This window comes from Trachemys scripta, chromosome 1 (genome assembly GCF_013100865.1).
Source record: "Trachemys scripta elegans isolate TJP31775 chromosome 1, CAS_Tse_1.0, whole genome shotgun sequence".
Lineage (NCBI taxonomy): Eukaryota > Metazoa > Chordata > Testudines > Emydidae > Trachemys > Trachemys scripta.
Genome location: NC_048298.1, coordinates 207,046,658 through 207,066,106, shown reverse-complemented (window position 1 = coordinate 207,066,106; position 19,449 = coordinate 207,046,658). Strand labels below are relative to the sequence as shown.

Genomic DNA, 19,449 nt, shown 5'->3' with positions numbered 1-19,449 from the left:
TCAAGTCGGCTGACACATAACTACACTCAACCATGCACATCGTAACTGGGAAGATTCGACAACACCAGCTCCCTACATTAAGCAACATGACTTCTCCACGCATACATCATCAGGCTGCTACAGACAGAATGGTTGAGAAGATCAGGACAAACCAGACACCACTATATACACACCACTTCGACCACTCAAGAGCATGTTTGCTCTCAAGGAACCTGTTGTAGACCCACTTGCCCTGTCTAGATTTCTCTGATGTTGAAGTGGCATGAAAAATGGTCTGCAGCTGACATCAGAAACCAGTCTCTTATAACTGACCTGACACATGTCCGTGGCTTTGATTTGCCACACCACTCATGGGCCTTTTTGAACCAATTTTGAATAAGCCAGGGTTAATATGAAACCAGCCAGCACACCGGGGGTCAACAACAGGATCCAACTTGGGGTCACGGCCAAAGACAGACAGCATCACAAATCACAGATGACTGCTCTCTGACCAGATTTGATGGTGGTCTGAAGGCTCTGCACTCTGCTGATGAAGCTGCCGTACATTCTCTTGGCAAGCTCCAAATCCAATAAGTCGTCTCTATTCCAGTTGACATGGCTGATCACTCCTTAGTCTGTGATTCCATCGTTTCCTGATTCTCATCCCCTCTGGTATTCCCATCAGTGGCTCCTGTTATTTCAAACACACCAGGCTAAACTGTGGAACCCGTGGGATGACTTCCAACCAACTCCTGACACTGAGCGGGGGGAAAAAAAACAGACAGCCCTTTCCCAAGAGCATTTTTCTTCATAGCTTCCTATTCCATCTAAAACAAACCTCTTTTAGGAACATTTACCTGCATGCTACTCTTTAAATTTGGCATAGGCAAGCAGCTGAACCATTCTGCCTCTGGCTACTCCTTACCCCATTTTCCTCTCTTCAACTGTATTAGATTTTTCTTCTGGAGCTTGTAGCACATCCTCACAGACAGAACACATCACTATACTACAATCAAAGCTGTGTTATCCGACACTTTACCAACCAGAAAGCTCTATAAGCCGGCATTTCTGATCTTCATTGAAAGTGCGGTTTACAGCCCGGCTGGCATGGAGTCAGCAGGCTCCCTACCTGGCTCCGCATGGCTCCACAGAAGCAGCGATATGTCCCTGCTGCTCCTAGGTGGAGGAACGGCCACAAGGGGTTTGAAGTGCAGGAGGGGGTGTGGGGCGTGGGCTCTGGGAGGGAGTCTGGATGAGGGAGGGGGCTCAGGGCAGGGGCACGGGAGTGGGTGACATGTCCCTGCTGCTCCTAGGCAAAGACGCAGCTAGGCAGCTCTTCGCACTGCCTCCGCTCCACCCTGAACACTGGCCAGCCAATGGGAGCTACAGGGGCAGCACCAGCAGTGCACAGAGCCGCCTAGCCGCGCCTATGCCTAGGAGCAGCAGGGACATGTCACCGCTTGTGGGGAGCCACCCAAGGTGAGCACCGCCTGGATCCGGCACTCCGCACCCCCTCCAGGGCCCCAACCCCCTACCCCAAGTCCCCTCCCACACCCAAACTCCCTCTGAGAGCCTGCGCCCTGCATCCTCTCCCGTGCCCCAACCCCCTCCCACACCCAAACTCCCTCTCTCTTATTTAACAAGAATTTTTTAATTACCAGCACCCCCAACTCTCCCAACATGCCAGATAACAAAGCTTTTACTGTATATTGTTCTGAAGTAATTCATTCCAAACAATAGCTACATCTTCAAACAGACATTTGCTATCTCTTGTTCTAATACAGTAACAGTAGATTTGCATTAAACATAGGTACAGTTACATACCTCCTAAGCTGTCAAGATCTTCAAGAATTCTTCCAAACCTAGGACATAAATAATGAGAATTCAACTACTACGTTAACAGTAGATAAGCAATTTTTATTTTTCCACATGCATAAAATGATTGCCTTGTTACCTCACACTATTATGTACATTCAGATATTTTTCTCTTAATTCAGGTTGACTTCCTAGAGGTAAAATAACCTCTATGTAGCTATCACTCATTTTCCTAGGTGGCAAGTCTTCCTGCTGTTTGGCCAATAGAATATGTAGGTCTTTTCTTTCATGCATTGCTTGCACATGGTCACTGAGAAGAAAAGAAATTGAGAACATCAGCAGAATACAGGATGCAACTCTCCCCAAAATATGCCATGCTGTAGATCAATGTTTAAACAAACAAAACAGCACCAGTGAGAAAAAAGTATATATTATACCAGGGATCACACGTCATGAGAGGAATAGAGACATACAATACATCACAATCAGAAATGTTAAAAGCAAGTAAACTACGTGCAAACTCTTAACGAACAGGATGTGATGGTTTTATCAAATAAAGTAGCGTACTTTGTACAAGAGAGTTAAATAATTAAATAAAAATATATGTCCAATTCTGAATGATGCAAAGCTGTTAAAAAAAAAAAAAAAAACCTGCGCTGCTTTAAAGAACACTTGATTTCAAATACTTTATTTTAAGGAAACATAATTTAACCTAATGATTTTTGTACAGATTCTTATGGCTCACATTTACTATAGCCCAACTCTTCCAACATAAAAAATCTGTTAAATTTACTAGGTCTAGATTATCACTTTACAATCTGCCTTGAGTAAGGAGACCAGAGAGGGAACCATGACTCCGTTGCTATTCCCTCCTCAGTTCTTCTCCCTATCCCCCGCCAGCACTTTGTTCCAGGAGAAAAGTAACCTGCCAATGTTCTACGCCAACAGCAGTTTACTTTCCCTGCCATACCAGCTCACCTGTGCTGGCCAGAACATTGATGGAAGGTGAAAACCAAATCTATCCGATATTCCCTAATCCATCTATGCAGAAAAAGACACACTGCTCCTGCAGAGGGTGCTCTCCCCACAACACTGTCATCCATGAGGCAAGTAGCCTGTACAGGGGAATAAGGAGACACCTCATCCCACCTTACTTCCCTGCAGAGATGCAGATGGCAAGTAAAACTCTTGCTCTAAACATCACTCCTTACATGAGCCTCAGAAGTTCCCTCCTCTTAAAAGTGCAACCTAACTTTAGAAAGCATATATTTTATAACTCTTCTAAAGTCAATACTAAATCTATATAACAAATGGGTATTAAATCTGTTAAACGTACGAGAGTTCAAATATAATGCTAAAGATATTCTCTAAAACACTAACCTGTTTCTTGGACCAGGCACATCAAACTATTTTTTTTTAATTCTCACAATGGAGCTATGCCACAAAATGGATCTATACCATTCACATATGTGCAGCATGATCCTTTGTGCATGTTATAATACAGTACTATGCGCCATTGTGCATAGCAGAGTTGGTCCCAAGTTTATAACAAAAGTTTGGGGGTGGGGTTTTTTGACTGAAAAATGCCATTTCAAATGCAAAAACCCACACTTTTTAAAACAATTGGACTCTCTCTACCCCTGTTTTCCAGTGGAAAGAAAGGGGGAGGAGGGGAGGTAGAGAGAGAGAGAGAGCTTTTTCCCCTCACCAAAACCTATTTTGAAATGTTTTCAAAAATATTAAAAGGATTAAAATGTTTAATCAAAGAAACCAAAATTTTCACAGAATATTTTGAGTGAAATAAAAACTTTTTCACTGTTTTAAAAATATTGTGAAATGTTATTTATTTTTTGACCAGCTCTAGTGCATATCAGAGTTCACAGAGCACATAAGAAGTTACAGTTCTTACTCCAAACAGTCTACATCAGGGGTAGGCAACCTGCGGCACGTGAGCTGATTTTCAGAGGCACTCACACTGCCTGGGTCCTGGCCACCAGTCCGGGGGCTCTGCGTTTTAATTTAATTTTGAATGAAGCTTCTTAAACATTTTAAAAACCTTATTTACTTTACATACAACAATAGTTTAGTTATATATTCTAGACTTATAGAAAGAGACCTTCTAAAAACGTTAAAATGTATGACGCGAAACCTTACATTAGAGTGAATAAATAAAGATTCGGCACACCACTTCTGAAAGGTTGCTGACCCTTGGTCTACATTTTAAGTTAGACAGCTGTACAGACACGGAATACACCAGACTGCTAAGTGAAGATGCTCTATTCTTTACTTTCTGTGGATTTATCTCTAGGTTGGACTAACAGTGAAACATTTCAGGGAAGATGCAAAATTTTAAAGGAGAGATCTAAATGAAATTGATAGTCACAGGTGCAAATTCAACAGTCCATAAACCTATAGGAATTGAACAATGAGATCCAATTATATTCTGTTCTCCACCCTATTCCTACATTGCACTTTTAATAGACATATTAAAGTCTCCTTTGAAGTCAATGGCAAAACTCCTATTGCCTTCAAGGAAGCCAGGCTTTCACCCCTAAAAGTTTTAGAAAAATTCACACTTTCATATACATAGATGTAAATATTAGGGGTTATGCTCTCTATAGTATATTATAAGGAAATAATATTCCTCAAAAACATCAATATTTTTAAATGCTGCAGTACTCCTCTTAAAATATTATACAAATACTCCATCCATGTATCAACTGCTAGGTGACAAACATTCGCAGAAAGGAAATCTTGTGTATCTGAATTAGCTAAACATAGGATCAAGCACAATCATCTAATACTATAACAGGTTTCCTCCAAAATGGTCCAACCCTCTGTATCACTCATTATAAAAGCCACGTATAGACTTTTCACATCAGCAAAATTGATACAAACAGCCATTAAGTAGAGGAGAATCTTGCATGTGTTCTAAGGTCCAGTACATGCAGCCCTAGAGTTAGACATACAAGAATCTTAAAACCCGATCCAACTCCCATTGAAGTCAATGTGTTTCTATTGACTTCGACATGTTGAATCATATCCATAATCTAGATTATATGAATATATTTAATAATTTTATACACACAACAGCACAATAGAGTTGATGTAAATGGTCTCTCAAGTTTTGCAGTTCATTGGGTAAGAAGAGCGTGTTCATAATCTCAAAAATACTATAAACCCTACACATACAAACAAGATAGATGGATCTTGTAATGTAAAATGGCACTGATTTCCACAAAAGATTCATGAACTAAAATGTCATTACAACAAACTTAGGGCATAGCTACACTGCAATCAATGGGTATAATTGCAGCTCACGTAACCATACCTTAGCTAGCTTAATCTGGCTAGTCTGGTACCAGAGCAGTGAAGATGAGATGGCATGTGCTTCAGAGTGGGCTGTACAAGCCTGCCCAGAGCCCTGGGTAATTATTTACACAGCAAGCCAGCACTTAAGCATGCACTGCTGTAGCTTTGGTGTTCTGGTCCCAAAGCTAGCTCGGGCATGTCTACACGAGCTGCCACTAATTCAGAATTCAAAAGCCTTCAGTTTTCATTGTTTCTTCCAGCGTTAGTCAGGTGTTTTCCCACAGGTTAGCTGTATAATGCTGTTAACCTCCATTGCTGTGAAAGTGAGCTCTCTCAAGGGTATCAGAAATGAAAGAAAAATACATTCATGTACACTGTACCTCCAGTTGGTAGAAGCTCCCACTATAGCACTCAATCTGCTTCGCACTGAAACAAAATCAAAGCAAATCAGTCAAGTGACAAATGTGAAGTTGCCTGGTGCTAAAAGGTGCAATCTTCATCCCAAGAACAGGAAGATCAAGCAAAGTCATGCAAACAGTGGCTTGAAAACTAGATATTGTTGGCCAAATTCACTGCTGGTTTTAGTAGGTATATCATGATCTTGAGATGAGTTAACAAGACTCTCCACAGTTTAATAATGTAATTAACCTGGATTCTTTTTATCTTAGTAACATGATTCTGTAACCAGTTGTGTACAGCAAGGACCAACAGAAAATGCCTTCAGAAAATTTACTAATGCAAATACAAAAGTTGTTAGCTTTTTGAATAACTGAAAAAATGTGGCAGATCAATATCAACCTGGGGAATTAGAATATGGGGCCATTTCAGCCTAAACACAAACAAATCCTGGCTAATTCACAGACTGACAAGACAAACCCAAAAGGAACAGTGCAGCTGAGGAAAAAAGGAAAATTTCTCTTTTTTAATCAATAATTTCCAAACAAGGGCGGGCAGGGTCAGTATACTGGCTTTCGCAAGCAGGGACTCGTCTCCCTTGATGTAGAAATGCAGCTCTTAGCTGGGTTTACACCAGGGCCGCGGTGTGGCCAACGGATATGCTGGCCGCCGCTTCCCGCAGCCTACATTGGCCTGGGATGGCAAACCGCGGCCAGTGGGAGCCGCGATCAGCCGAACCTGTGGACGCGGCAGGTAAACAAACCGGCCCAGCCCACCAGGGTGCTCACCCTGGTGGGCCGCGTGCCAAAGGTTGCCTATTCCTGGCTTACACGCAGGCAGTCAATAGTACTTCTACCATTGCCTGCACCAGTGAAACAGTTCTAGCATCTGTGCAAGGATGTGAGATTTTTTTTAATTTGGGGTGAAGAGGCAGATTAATGGTTCTGCTCTTTTCTCATTTGGGACTGCCAAGTTGATGCTAGGTCTACTCAAACCTAGGGTCTCTACTCTGTGAGTTCTAGTTTGGTATATGCACGGTGTGTTCAGTGCCTGAACTCATCCAGCAACAGTTCATAAATTTCAGACAGACAATGACATGAAGCAGTTTACACAAGCAGGGCAACCTTGCCTCCTTATCAAGATTTTTATCAGGAAGAGAGAGAGGATTTTAAATTATGAAGACAGAATTAAGGACATATCAGGGAACAGTTATATAAAGAACAAAAGCAAGACACAGATTCAGCCACTGATATCACAGCAGCTGATCCTTCACATTTTTTATGCAAGGCAAATTAAAATCATTACACATAGTCTTGCTTTGCACATTCCAGACTGAACACTCAAGCTATTTGTATTAACAATTATCAAAAGTATATTTTGGATTAAGAAAAATTCCATGACTAATTTTACACCAATAAACCTTAACCAAAAGAAATGCTTAAAAATTAACTAAATTAAATTAAGCCTCATCAGTGGCCTATTTTTATAAGAAGAGCTACTCCACTGAATTCAATTAAATTACACTCATGGAGCCAGCAGTGAACTTGCCCGAATATCCATTAGAGCAAAGCAGCTTTAGAATGTACACCATCACAGCATCTACAACCATTTGTGTACTATCGTGCAAACTGAAAGAAAAATAAATGTTTTCGCCCAGAATTTCTGTATCTTGATTTGAAGAGAAAGTTGTAGCCATTTCTAATTGTAAAGAGAATGAGGCAATAAACTATTAATGACTTAATCCCCAATCTTGCAAAGATTTACATGTGCAAGTAGTCCCATTCACTTTTGTGCAACTATTCACAGATTTAAAACACACAAGTGTTTGTAGGGTAGAAGATTTAGTACTTTCATTTTGATTACACAAAATGTAAAAGGAAAATGTGCATAATGAATATTATTAAAATGTGAGCAAACCAAATCCATTCCAATTTACAGATTTAAAACCAAACAGTATTTCAGAATTTGTTTAGTGAGTAAATTATTCATCTACTCCCTTCTTCATTTAACAGGCTTTCAAGCAATTAGAGATAACGCTCCCTAAACTTCCATACCTGATTTACTATTTTGTTTTATTACACACTCTAATCCTTAACAGTATAAAATATTAGTAAACCATCCATGAAAGCAATTGCTTTATTTGTGACAGAAATGTGATGAGATCACGAATGGGAGGGGGTTCACGAAATGTTACAGGGGGTTCTTGGGAAAAAATTCCCTAATGGCGGACAGAGCTGTCCATAGGGACTCCGGGCAGCACGGCCCGGAGCCCCTGGACTGCCAAGAGCTAAGCATATCAAAGCAAGCATAGCTATCACGCTGAGGAGATTTAAACTTCAAGACTCCTTATAAGAAATGGAAAGGGAGGTGGATATTTTTTGCTGTTTTTAAAATAAATAGGCAGCTAGTATTGTTTTTAAAATTATTACAAAGAACAAGTTTAAGCTTTCTTGTAATGTGCGTTGTTTGCCTGGACTGCTCAAGACCTGAATGCTTGTGTAGCAGGAACTCTTTGAGTTGGCTTCTTAAATACCTTTATGCTGTTTCACATCTTATACTCCTTGACGAAATATAGGAGCCTTGTCTTATAACAGGCTTATTCTAAGCAATACAAGCTATGAAGGTGAGATCTTGGAAGAGTGTTGCCGTTTTCATAATGTAATAAAAATACTGTAATGATAAATAATAATTAATAATAAATAGTGTGCAATAAGCATGTCATAAAAACAAATGTTATATTTCCAAGATCACTGCTTTTTATAATTTATACTCAGGTAAAGGAGAAAATCCCTGGAAATATTCATTTTTAGGAGGGCTTCGTGAGACTTGACATTTTAGTGAAAGGGGTTCACAGGTTGTTAAAGTTTGGGAACCTCTGCTATGAGTCAATCCATATGACCATGTGGCCCACACTATACAAAAGTTTGAGCATCCCTGCTATAGAGTACTAATAAAGTGATGCTGCATCAATTTCAAACTCTTTGTTACAGCTCCACTGTAACAGTATTCACTCAAACCAGAAAAGGTTTTCTAACTTAAAAAAAAAAAAAAAAATCACTAAAGCTGTTTAGTATAAATAAAAATACTATGAGTTCCTCAGGTCAAGAGAGAATATTGTAAACAGCAATGAAAGTGAAAGCTGAGGTGGCTCCACAAGGGATGGTATCAAGATACAGTTTTCTTCCAATTTGAACAGATGGAAATTTAAAGTAGCCTCAGAGACAGCTGACAGCCAGGAAAACAAACCCCAATGTTTCAGTGCATGTTGAGACTTTTGCACAATGTACAAGAAATGGGCTCTTTGAAGACCAGAGTACTGAAAACAGTTTTCTATCAGCACAGAGAACTCTCCCGCCAATATAGTTCTGTCTACATCGGTGCTTAGTTTGGGATAATTTACGTTGCTCAGGTGTGTGGATTATTCACACCCCAGAATGCCGTAAGTTATACTGAAGTAACCTGTAGTGTAGACAAGGTCAGAAAGTTTAGGAAGACAGCAAGCCGGTCCCTGGAATCAAAAAGGTTAAGAAACACTGCCCTAGAGAATGTGAAGGTAATCAGAGGCTGAGGCTGTTAACAGTATTTACTGGATGCACTGACATCTAATTTCCATTAAGAGCGAGAGTAAGCTTGCCATTAGTTTCAAGTAAGTTACACAGCAGTATTCCCCAAACAAAGCGCCATATTGCGCCACCATTTTTTAAGCTGACCTTGCTATTGATTTCAGTGGGAGTTGCAGGTACTCAGCACATCTGAAAATCAAAGTTTTTATTTAGATGTCTATCTGAGGCTTTAGGAGTCTAACTTTAGGCAGCCAACTTTGAAAATGTTGGCTTGGGTCTTTCAACAAAAGCAGACTAGAGTTGGTATGTGGCATCTCTTTAAATTATCAACATTGCTTCAAATACCAAGTCAAAGATTTTCAAACTTGAGTCCTTAAAGTTAGGCTGCTAAATCCATATATAGGGACCTAAATAAATAGCCTGAGTTTTCAAGAGTATTAATCGGTTACAATTTCTATTGATTTCATTGGAAGATACAGGCACTCAAAACTTTTCAAAAGTCAGGCTGCTTAAATTCCCGGATATTGGAGCGTGACTTCAGGCACCTAAGTTGGAAAAAACTTATTCCAGGGGCTTTCCTGAGTATACTTCTGTTTATACTTTTGGGGCCAAATCCTGCAATCTCTACTTTGACATAAATAAGAATTTTGCCTATGAGAGATTTACATGTATAAGAACTGCAGGATTTGTGCCTTAAAATATAAATGATTTTATTACCTGCAGATTTTAAAAAATGCAAGTGATCTAGCATGCCTTTATATCAATCAGCACATTGTATATATGACCTGTGACAATATTTCTACCAATAAGATTGGAACCATTCACATGTCACAGTTAACAGTTTTAATGACCACAGGGATGACTTGTGAAAGTTGACAGAGAAAAATATTAGTTTTTGTTTTTCATGAATCCTCAAGTAAAGTTAGATAGTAGCAAGATAGCCTTGAAGCAGTTCTGTAAATATTAAAATGCATGCTGATTACCACCACACACCATTATTCACATGTATGGGTAAGTGTCCTGTGGAGTGGAAAAAACAAGTTAGATAATCAATACCACCATAAAACAAGGAAAAGAGTATACTTCTAGTCACGGGTTGTCTGGTCATTTTTCCCCTCCAAATTCCACTTTGCACATGCACATTAGTATCTAATTGTAGGCAACTTGTCTTCATTCAGTTACATGGTTAATTTTAATATTAATTTTTGTTAAGCACCAGTAATGACAATATCCCTTCCTGCCCGGAAGAGCTTACAATCTATCACCGTGATCCTGCAAACATTTATGCACATGCTTAACTTGACACATGTGAGCAGCCCCAAAGATCAGGGCCTCAACAGATGTAAATGGGGAAGAAAGTATGCAATAAGGAGGTCAGAGGAAGGAATAACATGGAGTATATTTTTGGAGAGTTGCGGAGGTGGGGGAGGATGATCTTTAAAGGGTTGTTTGGTTCACCTCTTGTGAGGATACAGAAGAAGTGAGCTTTTTTTTTTTACAGAAGGGATTTGAATGGAGGTCGGTAGTATGGAAAAACAAGTTGGGGTGAGCGTCCAGCACTTAGGAGACAGCTTGGAAAAATAGATTAATATAGTGAATGGGAATGAAAGAAGGACAAGTTATTTATATGTAGCAATGGAAGTTTGCATGGTGTTTTTACAGGCAAATAAAGTTACAGGTTTAGAGTAGAACCTCACTAAGCAGTAAGTGTTATAATACACAAACCATCAATTGCTCCCCATTTCTCAGTAAATAACCAATAACAGAGTGCCCCTAGAAGCTTTTACAAAAATGTACTGTACTGTATTACTAGCTGGTACTATTATAGCTAAATCTAAAATTACAATCACAATAAATGAACCAAGTACAATTTTCATTAAATACCACATGCAGTATCCTTGCTTTTCTTCCCCTCCTCCCCACCTCTCAATTACGTGTTTGCTCATTTACTAACACAAATCTCCAACATTCAGTACATCACAATAAGTAACCCAGTCATTAGTACAAATGAGAGTTTCTATTTAGAGAATGACTGAAGGATTAGATAGTATCAGACACCAGCAGAATCTCAGAGGAATTATTTGTGTCCCATTTCAGTACCTTTGTTCTATTTTAATGTACATGTTAAAAAATAAGAATGGCCATATTGGGTCAGACCAATGATCCATCTGGCCCAGTATCCTGTCTTCCAACAATGGCCAGTGCCAGATGCTTCAGAGGGCATGAAGAGAACTGGGCAATGTATCAAGTGATCCATCCCGTTGTCTACTCCCAGCTTCTAGCAGTCAGAAGTTTACGAACACCAAAGCATGGGGTTGTGTCCCTAACCATCTTGGCTAATAACCACTGATGGATCTATCCTCCTTGAGCGTATCTAATTCTTTTTTTAATCCAGTTATACTTTTGGCCTTCACCATATCCACTGGAAACAAATTCCACAAGTTGACTGTGCATTACGTGAAGACGTATTTACTTTTGTTTGTTTTAAACGTGCTACTGATTTCATTGGGTGACCCTGGATTCTTGTTATGTGAAGGGGTAATTCACTTTCTCCACATCATTCATGATTTTATAGACGTCTATCATATCCCCCTTTCGTTGTCTCTTTTCTAAATTGAACAGTCCCAGTCTTTTTAACCTCTCTTCATATGGAAGCTTAATCCTTAATCATTTTTGTTGCCCTTCTCTGTATTTTTCCAATTCCAACATGTCTTTTTTTTTAGATGGAGCAACCAGAACTGCACACAGTGTTCAAGGTGTGGGCATCCCATTGATTTATATAGTGGCATTATGACATTTTCTTATCACCTATCTCTTTCCTAATGGTTTCTAATATTGTTAGCTTTTATTTTACTGCCGCTGCACATTGAGCAGATCCTTTCAGAGAACTAGCCACAAGCACATAAGCAAGAGATCTTGGAGTCAAACAGTTAATTAAGACTCCTAGACAAATTGGAGGATTGGGCCAAAAGAAATCTAATGAGGTTCAACAAGGACAAGTGCAGGGTCCTGCACTTAGGAAGGAAGAATCCCATTCACCGCTACAGGCTGGGGACTGACTGGCTTAGTGGCAGTTCTGCAGAAAAGGACCTGGGGATTACAGTGGATGAGAAGTTGGATGAGTCAACAGTGTGCCCTTGTTGCCAAGAAGGCTAACGGCATATTTGGCTGCATTAGTAGGAGCATTGCCAGCAGATTGAGGGAAGTGATTATTCCCCTCTATTCGGCACTGATAAGGCCACATCTGGAGTATTGCACCCAGTTCCCCCCCCCCCCCCCCCCCGAACCCTCTCACAGAAAGTATGTGGACAAATTGGAGAGAGTCCAGCAGAGAGCAACGGAAATTATTAGAGGGCTGGGGCACATGACTTATGAGGAGAGGCTGAGGGAACTGGGCTTATTTAGTCTGCAGAAAAGAAGAGTGAGGGGGGATTTGATAGCAGCCTTCAACAACCTGAAGGGGAGTTCCAAAGAGAATGGAGCTCGGCTGTTCCCAGTGGTGGCAGATGACAGAACAAGGAGCAGTGGTCTCAAGTTGCAGTGGGGAAGGTCTCTAGGAGGGTGGTGAAGCACTGGAATGGGTTACTTAGGGAGGTGGTGGAATCTCCTTCCTTAGAGGTTTTTAAGGCCCGGCTTGACAAAGCCCTGGATGATGTAGTTGGAGTTGGTCCTGCTTTGAGCAGGGGGTTGGACTAGATGACCTCCTGAGGTCTCTTCCGACCTTAATCTTCCATGATTTTGTACGTATAGTTGGGATTATGTTTTCCAATGTGCATTACTTTGGATTTATCAACATTGAATTTCATCTGCCATTTTTTTTTGCCCAAGGTGGGTGAAGTAATATCTTTTATTGGACAACTTCTGTTGGTGAGAGAGAGAAGCTTTTGAATCACACATATGCCCAATCACCCAGCTTTGTGAGATCCCTTTTTAACTCTTCACAGTCAGCTTTGGACTTAACTATTTTGAGTAATTTTGTATTGTCTGCAAACTTTTCCACCTCACTGTTTACCCCTTTTTCCAGATCATTTAGAAATATGCTGAACAGCACTGGTCTCAGTAAAGATCGTTGACCTCTCTCCACCATGAAAACTGACCATTTATTCCTAACCTTTGTTTCCTATCTTTTAACCAGTTACTGATCCATCAGAAGACTCTCCCTCTTATCCCATGACTGCCTAGTTTGCTTAAGAGCCTTTGGTAAGGGACCTTATCAAAGGCTTTCTAAAAGTCCAAATACACTATATCCATAGATCACCTTTGTCTACATGCTTGTTGTCATCCTCAATGAATTCTAATAGATTGAGGAGGCACGATTTCCCTTTACAAAAACTGTGTTGACTCTTCACCAACTTATCGTGTTCATCTATGCGTCTGATAATTGTGTTCTTTACTACTGTTTCAACCAATATTCCTGGTACTGGAGCTAGGCTTACTGGCCTGTAATTGCCAGGATTGCGTCTTGAGACTTTTTTTTAAAAAATGAGCATTACATTAGCTATCCTCCAGTTGTCTGGTACAGAGGCTGAGTTTACAGATAGGTTACATTGCACAGTTAGTAGCTCTGCAGTTTCATATTAGAGTTCCTTCAGAACTTAGGTGAATACCATCTGGTCCTGGTGACTTATTACAGTTTAATGTATCAATTTGTTCCTAAACCTCCTCTACTGACACTTCAATCTAGGACAGTTCCTCAGATAAATCATCTAAAAAGAATGGCTGGGATGTGGGAATCTCCCTCATATTATTTGCAGTGAAGACAGATGCAAAGAAGTCTTTAGCTTCTCCACAATGGCCTTGTCTTACTTGAATGCTCCTTCAGTATCTCAATCATCCAGTGACCCCACTGATTGTTTGACTGGCTTCCTGCTTCTGATGTACTTAAAAAAAATTGCTGTTAGTTTTTGTGTCTTTTTGCTAGTTGCTTTTCAAATTCTTTTTTGGGCTGCCTAACTGTAATTAGTATTTGCATTTACTTTCGTTTAAAAATTAAAACATTAACGCTTCATGTTTCATATTTAATTATTATAAATCTGATTAAAAACAGTATTTTAATATAAAATAATACTGATGTAAATTTTCATAATCCATGGTTCTGATCAGATTAAAGGATTTTCATATATAATTTCTTATGTATAAAAACTCAGTTTTTCTGGAGGATATTTCAGTTATATTCCTCACTTTGTCCTCTTCTTGCCCATCCTCCCCCACCATCCATATGTCCCCATTCTCCAGTTACGCTCCATCCAGAACGCATCCTCAGGGAAAAAGGAAAGGTGTCTTCCCAAAAAACAGACATGAGCTTTCCGCTTTTCCAGGCAAAAAGGACCACGCTGATACCCTGAACTTGTATGCTGCATTCACACAGTTTTACCATTAGTTCAACACATGTGCAAGAATTTTACATAAAAGAAACTGTCAGAAACTATGTCTTAAATAATATGAACTACACTAAGGGATATGCTCTTTACAATACATCCATGTCACTCCTTAATGGAAGCTGCATGAGAGTATTAGAACGAAAAGTACAATGCACTGTATTTAATGCTGTATTTAATGTTAGAGAAGTAGATATTGTTATAAGAAAATGTAAAAAGGGAACTTTTCTGCTTTCTCTGTGTGTTGTTGACATAGCTTTCAAAGGTTGTAAAGAAATCAGAAAACTGGTTTGCATCCTATCTACAGTGGATTCTTGGTCTGTATAGATAACTGGGAAAAGTGAAACAGACAATGTGTATTTTTTCTAGATAGATACAAGCAAGACAGATTAGGAAGGATAAACACTGACTGGACAGAACTAGTCAGCAACTACAAGGCCATAACAAAAAGATATGTAACAATACAACAACAGTTGAAAGAAATAATGAACACATGAAAGCAATGGTTAAATAAAAGATAGCTAAGGAGGTACCTGTTACTTTTTTATTTATTCTGCTAAAACTATATTAGAAAACATATTTAGAATGGAATGTTTGCAGATTAGGTAGTTTAAATAATTTGTGCCCATGCAATGTTACAGGACAAGGTATAAAGAATGCATGTTTAACAACGGGAGGTGGAGCAATGCAGGACTTATACCAGATTGGACCAGATGCCAGAAATAGCCTACCTATGCCCCAGGGCTAGGTAACTTATCATTACATTATCCTGCTCTATCTACTTTACTTATGCTTTATGCTTGATTAAGGTGGTAATATATTGTCCTAACATTTTACTATTACAGCGTTAAACTAGTTAAGCTTAGTAACTGATAAGGACAGTGCTTTTCACCCAACAGTATAAAGGAAAGAATAAAACCCTTTAATGACATGATCTTCCAAAATTCAACCAGTTATATTACCTTCAAACATGTCTGGAGGAGACTGGAAGCCATTAGTCATGGATGTCAGTGCCCTAGCCAGAAGAGGAGCCTTCCTTACAGTACACCATCTGTAGACATGAAAGGAATTAAGCATCATTCAAAATTACTGCAGTGAAAACAAATGAGAAAGGTACACACTACTTCAGAGACTCATTTAATCATTTTCATAGAAGTTTTTTTTTCAGAAGCAATGCAATAGTTTAAACATATTATAGGTGGAGTTGGCTAAATTGCAAATTGACATGTGCAGAGAATTAGTAAAAGAGACAAGTTTGCATTACTTGTATGGTAAAAATATTTTGAGGAGCGGGGGGGAAAGTAAAGCCAAATCAGGTATGTTGTTTCCCCACAGAAAGAACTGTTGAATTTTTCATAACGTTGTTTGGAAGAAGTTGTCAATGAAGCATATAAACAGTGGCCAAGATTTTCAGAAATGCCTCATGAGTTTAGGTTCCCAATCTGAGGCGCCTTAAAGGGGCTTGGTCAGCGGAGACTGCAGTTTGAAGTTAGGAGCCTACATACCTTGGTGGATCTGGGCCTTAATGTTTCTGTGCCTCAATTTATCCATTTGTAAAATAGGTATAGCAACACTTCTAAATCATTTTGGGATTCTTGGACGTACCTAATGTTTTTACTAAAGTGAACATGAGTTTAAATCATTTAAGGTAACATTAATAGGGAAAATGTAAAATTCACTGAAATAAAGGTTTTGTTTTATTGCAGTAAGACACTAGTTTTAATCTGGAAAAGTAAAACAAACAAAGGAGGCTTATTGATATTAGTTAAAAAGCTATGTCATTTCAGGTCACTGTCTCACAGAGTGCAAGTTCCTTAACATTAAGGTGGATGCTCAGCACTGAAATCAACTGAAGTTAGGAGTCTAAACACCTTTGAGGATCTGGGCTTAAATGACTTCCTTAAGGTTACATACTGAGTCAGCACCAAAGTTGCTAGATTTTTTTGAGTCCTGACTTCAAGTTTCATAGTTTGTTCAAGGAAGCAACATTGTTTTTTCTGATAAGATACATTGTTATTGATTTGTATTTGCATGTTCCCCATATTAATCTCAATAGGCCAGATAGTCCCTAAAGAATCAGAGAATATCAGGGTTGGAAGGAACCTCAGGAGGTCATCAAGTCCAACGTCCTGCTCAAAGCAGGACCAATCCCCAACTAAATCATCCCAGCCAAGGCTTTGTCAAGCCTGACCTTAAAAACTTCTAAGGAAGGAGATTCCACCACCTTCCTATGTAACCCATTCCAATGCTTCACCACCCTCCTAGTGAAAAAGTTTTCCCTAATATCCACTGCCACTTAAGACCATTACTCCTTATTCTGTCTGGTAAAATTCTCACAGCAATCCCCCATATTGTCCTGTCAAGGAACAGGGTTTGCCTGTCCCTCAACCTCCTGCAGAAATGGCCAAAGGGTTCACCTCAAAAACGGGTAGGTCTTCAGCATGTATAATAGGGCAGGGCTGTCTACATAAAGATCATGTATCGCCACACACTATGGACCCTGCACCTCTCTAGCTGATTTAACTAACAGGACAGTAAAAACACTAGAACAATGGCCCCCAAACTGTGGGGCGTGCCCTGGGGGGGGGGGGCAGAGAGAGCACCACTCAGTTCCACTCTGCCCCCAGCTCTTTTCCAGCCCAATCCCCAGCTGTGGCCCCAGGTCCTGACTGCAGCTCTGCACCCAGCCACTGCCCCAGCTGCTGGCCCCAGTTGATGCCCAGCCTTGGCCCGTGGCTCCCAGCCAGGCTGCAGCCCCATCCTCAGCCCCTGGCCACAACAGTGGCCCCAGCTCCCAACCAATCTCCCAGGTGGCATGGACATGGGTAAGGAGGGGCAAGACGTAAAAGAGTTGGGACCACTGCACTAAATCTCATCTGCACTAGGAACTGCTGCAGTGGTAATGGTGGAAACTTTATTTTAACATCCCCTACTGCAGACACAGTCTTTGACTCCAACAGACACTTTTATTAGCAGAGCCCCCAGGTGATCTATTGCTTAACTCAGTTCACATTCCTATAAGATTTTAAAATACAATGGCAAGTACTTTAGGAGGAAAAAATGTTTTAACATTTAAGACCATATTCTGGCCTCACTGACCCTGTACAGGCTCAGCCCATTGGCATCAATAGAGTTGCACAGGGCAGAATTAGGGCAGAATTTAGCCCCAAGCATTACTAGAAAAGGGTTCAAAATCTGCCTCTTTGGTTTGTTTGCATTTCAGTTCAAACAGCTTGCTTGGATTTAAACATTCCTCTACAGTGTTTTCAACTCAAGTAGTACAGCTTTATGATAGTCCAGAACTGCAAAATTAAGTTAAATACTGAAAATGACAGTACAGCTCTTCAATTTTCATTATCTAAGATGAGTGAAATGCAAAAAACAAAAACAAAAAAAAGCAATTGCCATTAATAGCAAAAAAATGCATTTGTCAAGCTGAATTATTTAATGATTTGTAAAGCAGCTAATTTAATATCTATGTAGCCTGGTTCGTCACTGCCTTGCACACTGTGTAGTTATCTGTAAAACGCTGCCGAATCACAGTGCAAGAATCAGGTCTGTGTATTTTAACCGGATAGTGCCCATCTACAGAGTGAAGCTCGTTAGTGCGTGGCTGGGATTTTGACGGCCTGTCCGTGCACCCTGGCAGCGGAGCCGACGATAATGTTGCATCTGGACCTTACAAGGGGGGGGGGATTTACTTTGTGATTTTTTCACGTGAAGCAGCGTCGGGCAGGCGCGAGCCCTGGGGACCGGAGACCAGTGACCGCCCCCCGCACGGGGCCAGACACGGCACCACCAGGCGGGCGCGGGAGCCAGGGCGCAGGCAAAGGCGGCTCCCTGGGCAGCCCCGCTACCCGCCTCCGGCCCTCGGGCTCCGGGGGACTCCGGCGCCAGCGCCGCGAACGGGCCGACGGTGCCCCGCCAAACCGAGCGGAACCCGGGGGCTCCCGACGGGCACCAGGGGCCAGCGAGCGGCTGCTGCTCCCCAGGCGGCACAACGGCTCCGCCCGGCCCATGGCTGCCCGGGGGGCACCGGCCGCGCTCGGTCCCCTGCCGAGCCCCGGGGCGGGGCCAGCGGCCTGTGGCCCTGGAGCAGCTCGTCCCCCGGCCCGGCCACTCACCTGAGCGCCAACATCCTGCCCCCGAGCGCCGAGAACCGCCGCCCCGCGGCGGGAACTCAGTCCTCCAGCACCATAGACACGCAGCAGTGCCCCCGGCGCAGAGAGCCGCCGAATCCGTTTTTCTGTCTATGGTTCCTTCCGTCTGCCCCCCACCCCCTCCGTGCCTACATGGTTCCTTCCATCCCGCCCGGCGCTGTGCCCTGGCTTCTGGTCCGCTGTGCCTGGCTGCCGCGCGCTGAGCTCTGCGGTGGCCGCCGGTTTCCCTGCACGTGCCCTTCAGACTCCTCTCCTGTGCCTCGAAGGCTCTGCCCCGGCTGGCCCCTGCATCCTCCCCCAGCTCTCCGTGCCCTGCCTTGGTGTCACTGTTAACCCTGCCCCTACAAACAGAGCCTGCCTCCAGTGAGCCCTGCATCCTCCCGCCCTCTGTGCTTCAGCACGCACTTAACGAGCTCATCTGGGGCTAGCAACAGAGGAAGGGCCGTACTGAGATAGACCAGTGGTCCCTCTAGCCTAGCATGGTGTGTAGCAGCAGCTGGTGCCAGGTGGGAAAGTTATTTACTTGTTCCCATACTATAATAACTAGGGGCCACAAAATGAAAATAATGGGCAGCAGGTTTAAAATAAATGAAAGGAAGTTCTTCACACAGCACACAGTTAACCTGTGGAACTCCTTGCCTGAGGAGCTTGTGAAGGCTAGGACTATAACAGGGTTTAAAGGAGAACTAGATAAATTCATGGAGGTTAAGTCCATTAATGTCTATTAGCCAGGATCACAGGCGCCAACTTTTGTTGGCACAGGTGGGTGCTCGCCCCCCCCCAGCCCCTACTCCGCCCCCTCCCTGCCGCATTGGATCCCTCCTCAAATCCCCGCCTCTTCCCCAA

At 41.7% G+C, this 19,449-nt stretch overlaps 1 protein-coding gene across 4 annotated transcripts in view; it reads right to left on the bottom strand.

Annotated features, from left to right (window-relative positions):
• ACOT9 (acyl-CoA thioesterase 9) overlaps nucleotides 1-18,858 on the bottom strand; it is a 37,898-nt gene extending 19,040 nt beyond the window's left edge. The window contains exons 1-6 of one of the 4 annotated variants that reach the window (XM_034755209.1): nucleotides 18,568-18,858; nucleotides 15,406-15,494; nucleotides 10,059-10,085; nucleotides 5,487-5,532; nucleotides 1,934-2,104; nucleotides 1,804-1,841 (exon numbers count right to left, since the gene is read on the bottom strand). In XM_034755209.1, the coding sequence (XP_034611100.1) occupies nucleotides 1,804-1,841; nucleotides 1,934-2,104; nucleotides 5,487-5,532; nucleotides 10,059-10,085; nucleotides 15,406-15,494; nucleotides 18,568-18,581 (385 nt within the window). In that variant the 5' untranslated portion in view covers nucleotides 18,582-18,858. The remainder of the gene's footprint in view (nucleotides 1-1,803; nucleotides 1,842-1,933; nucleotides 2,105-5,486; nucleotides 5,533-10,058; nucleotides 10,086-15,405; nucleotides 15,495-18,567) is intronic. The other 3 variants (XM_034755191.1, XM_034755201.1, XM_034755218.1) reach the window with 3 other exon arrangements.
• Between the last annotated feature and the right edge of the window lie 591 nt (nucleotides 18,859-19,449).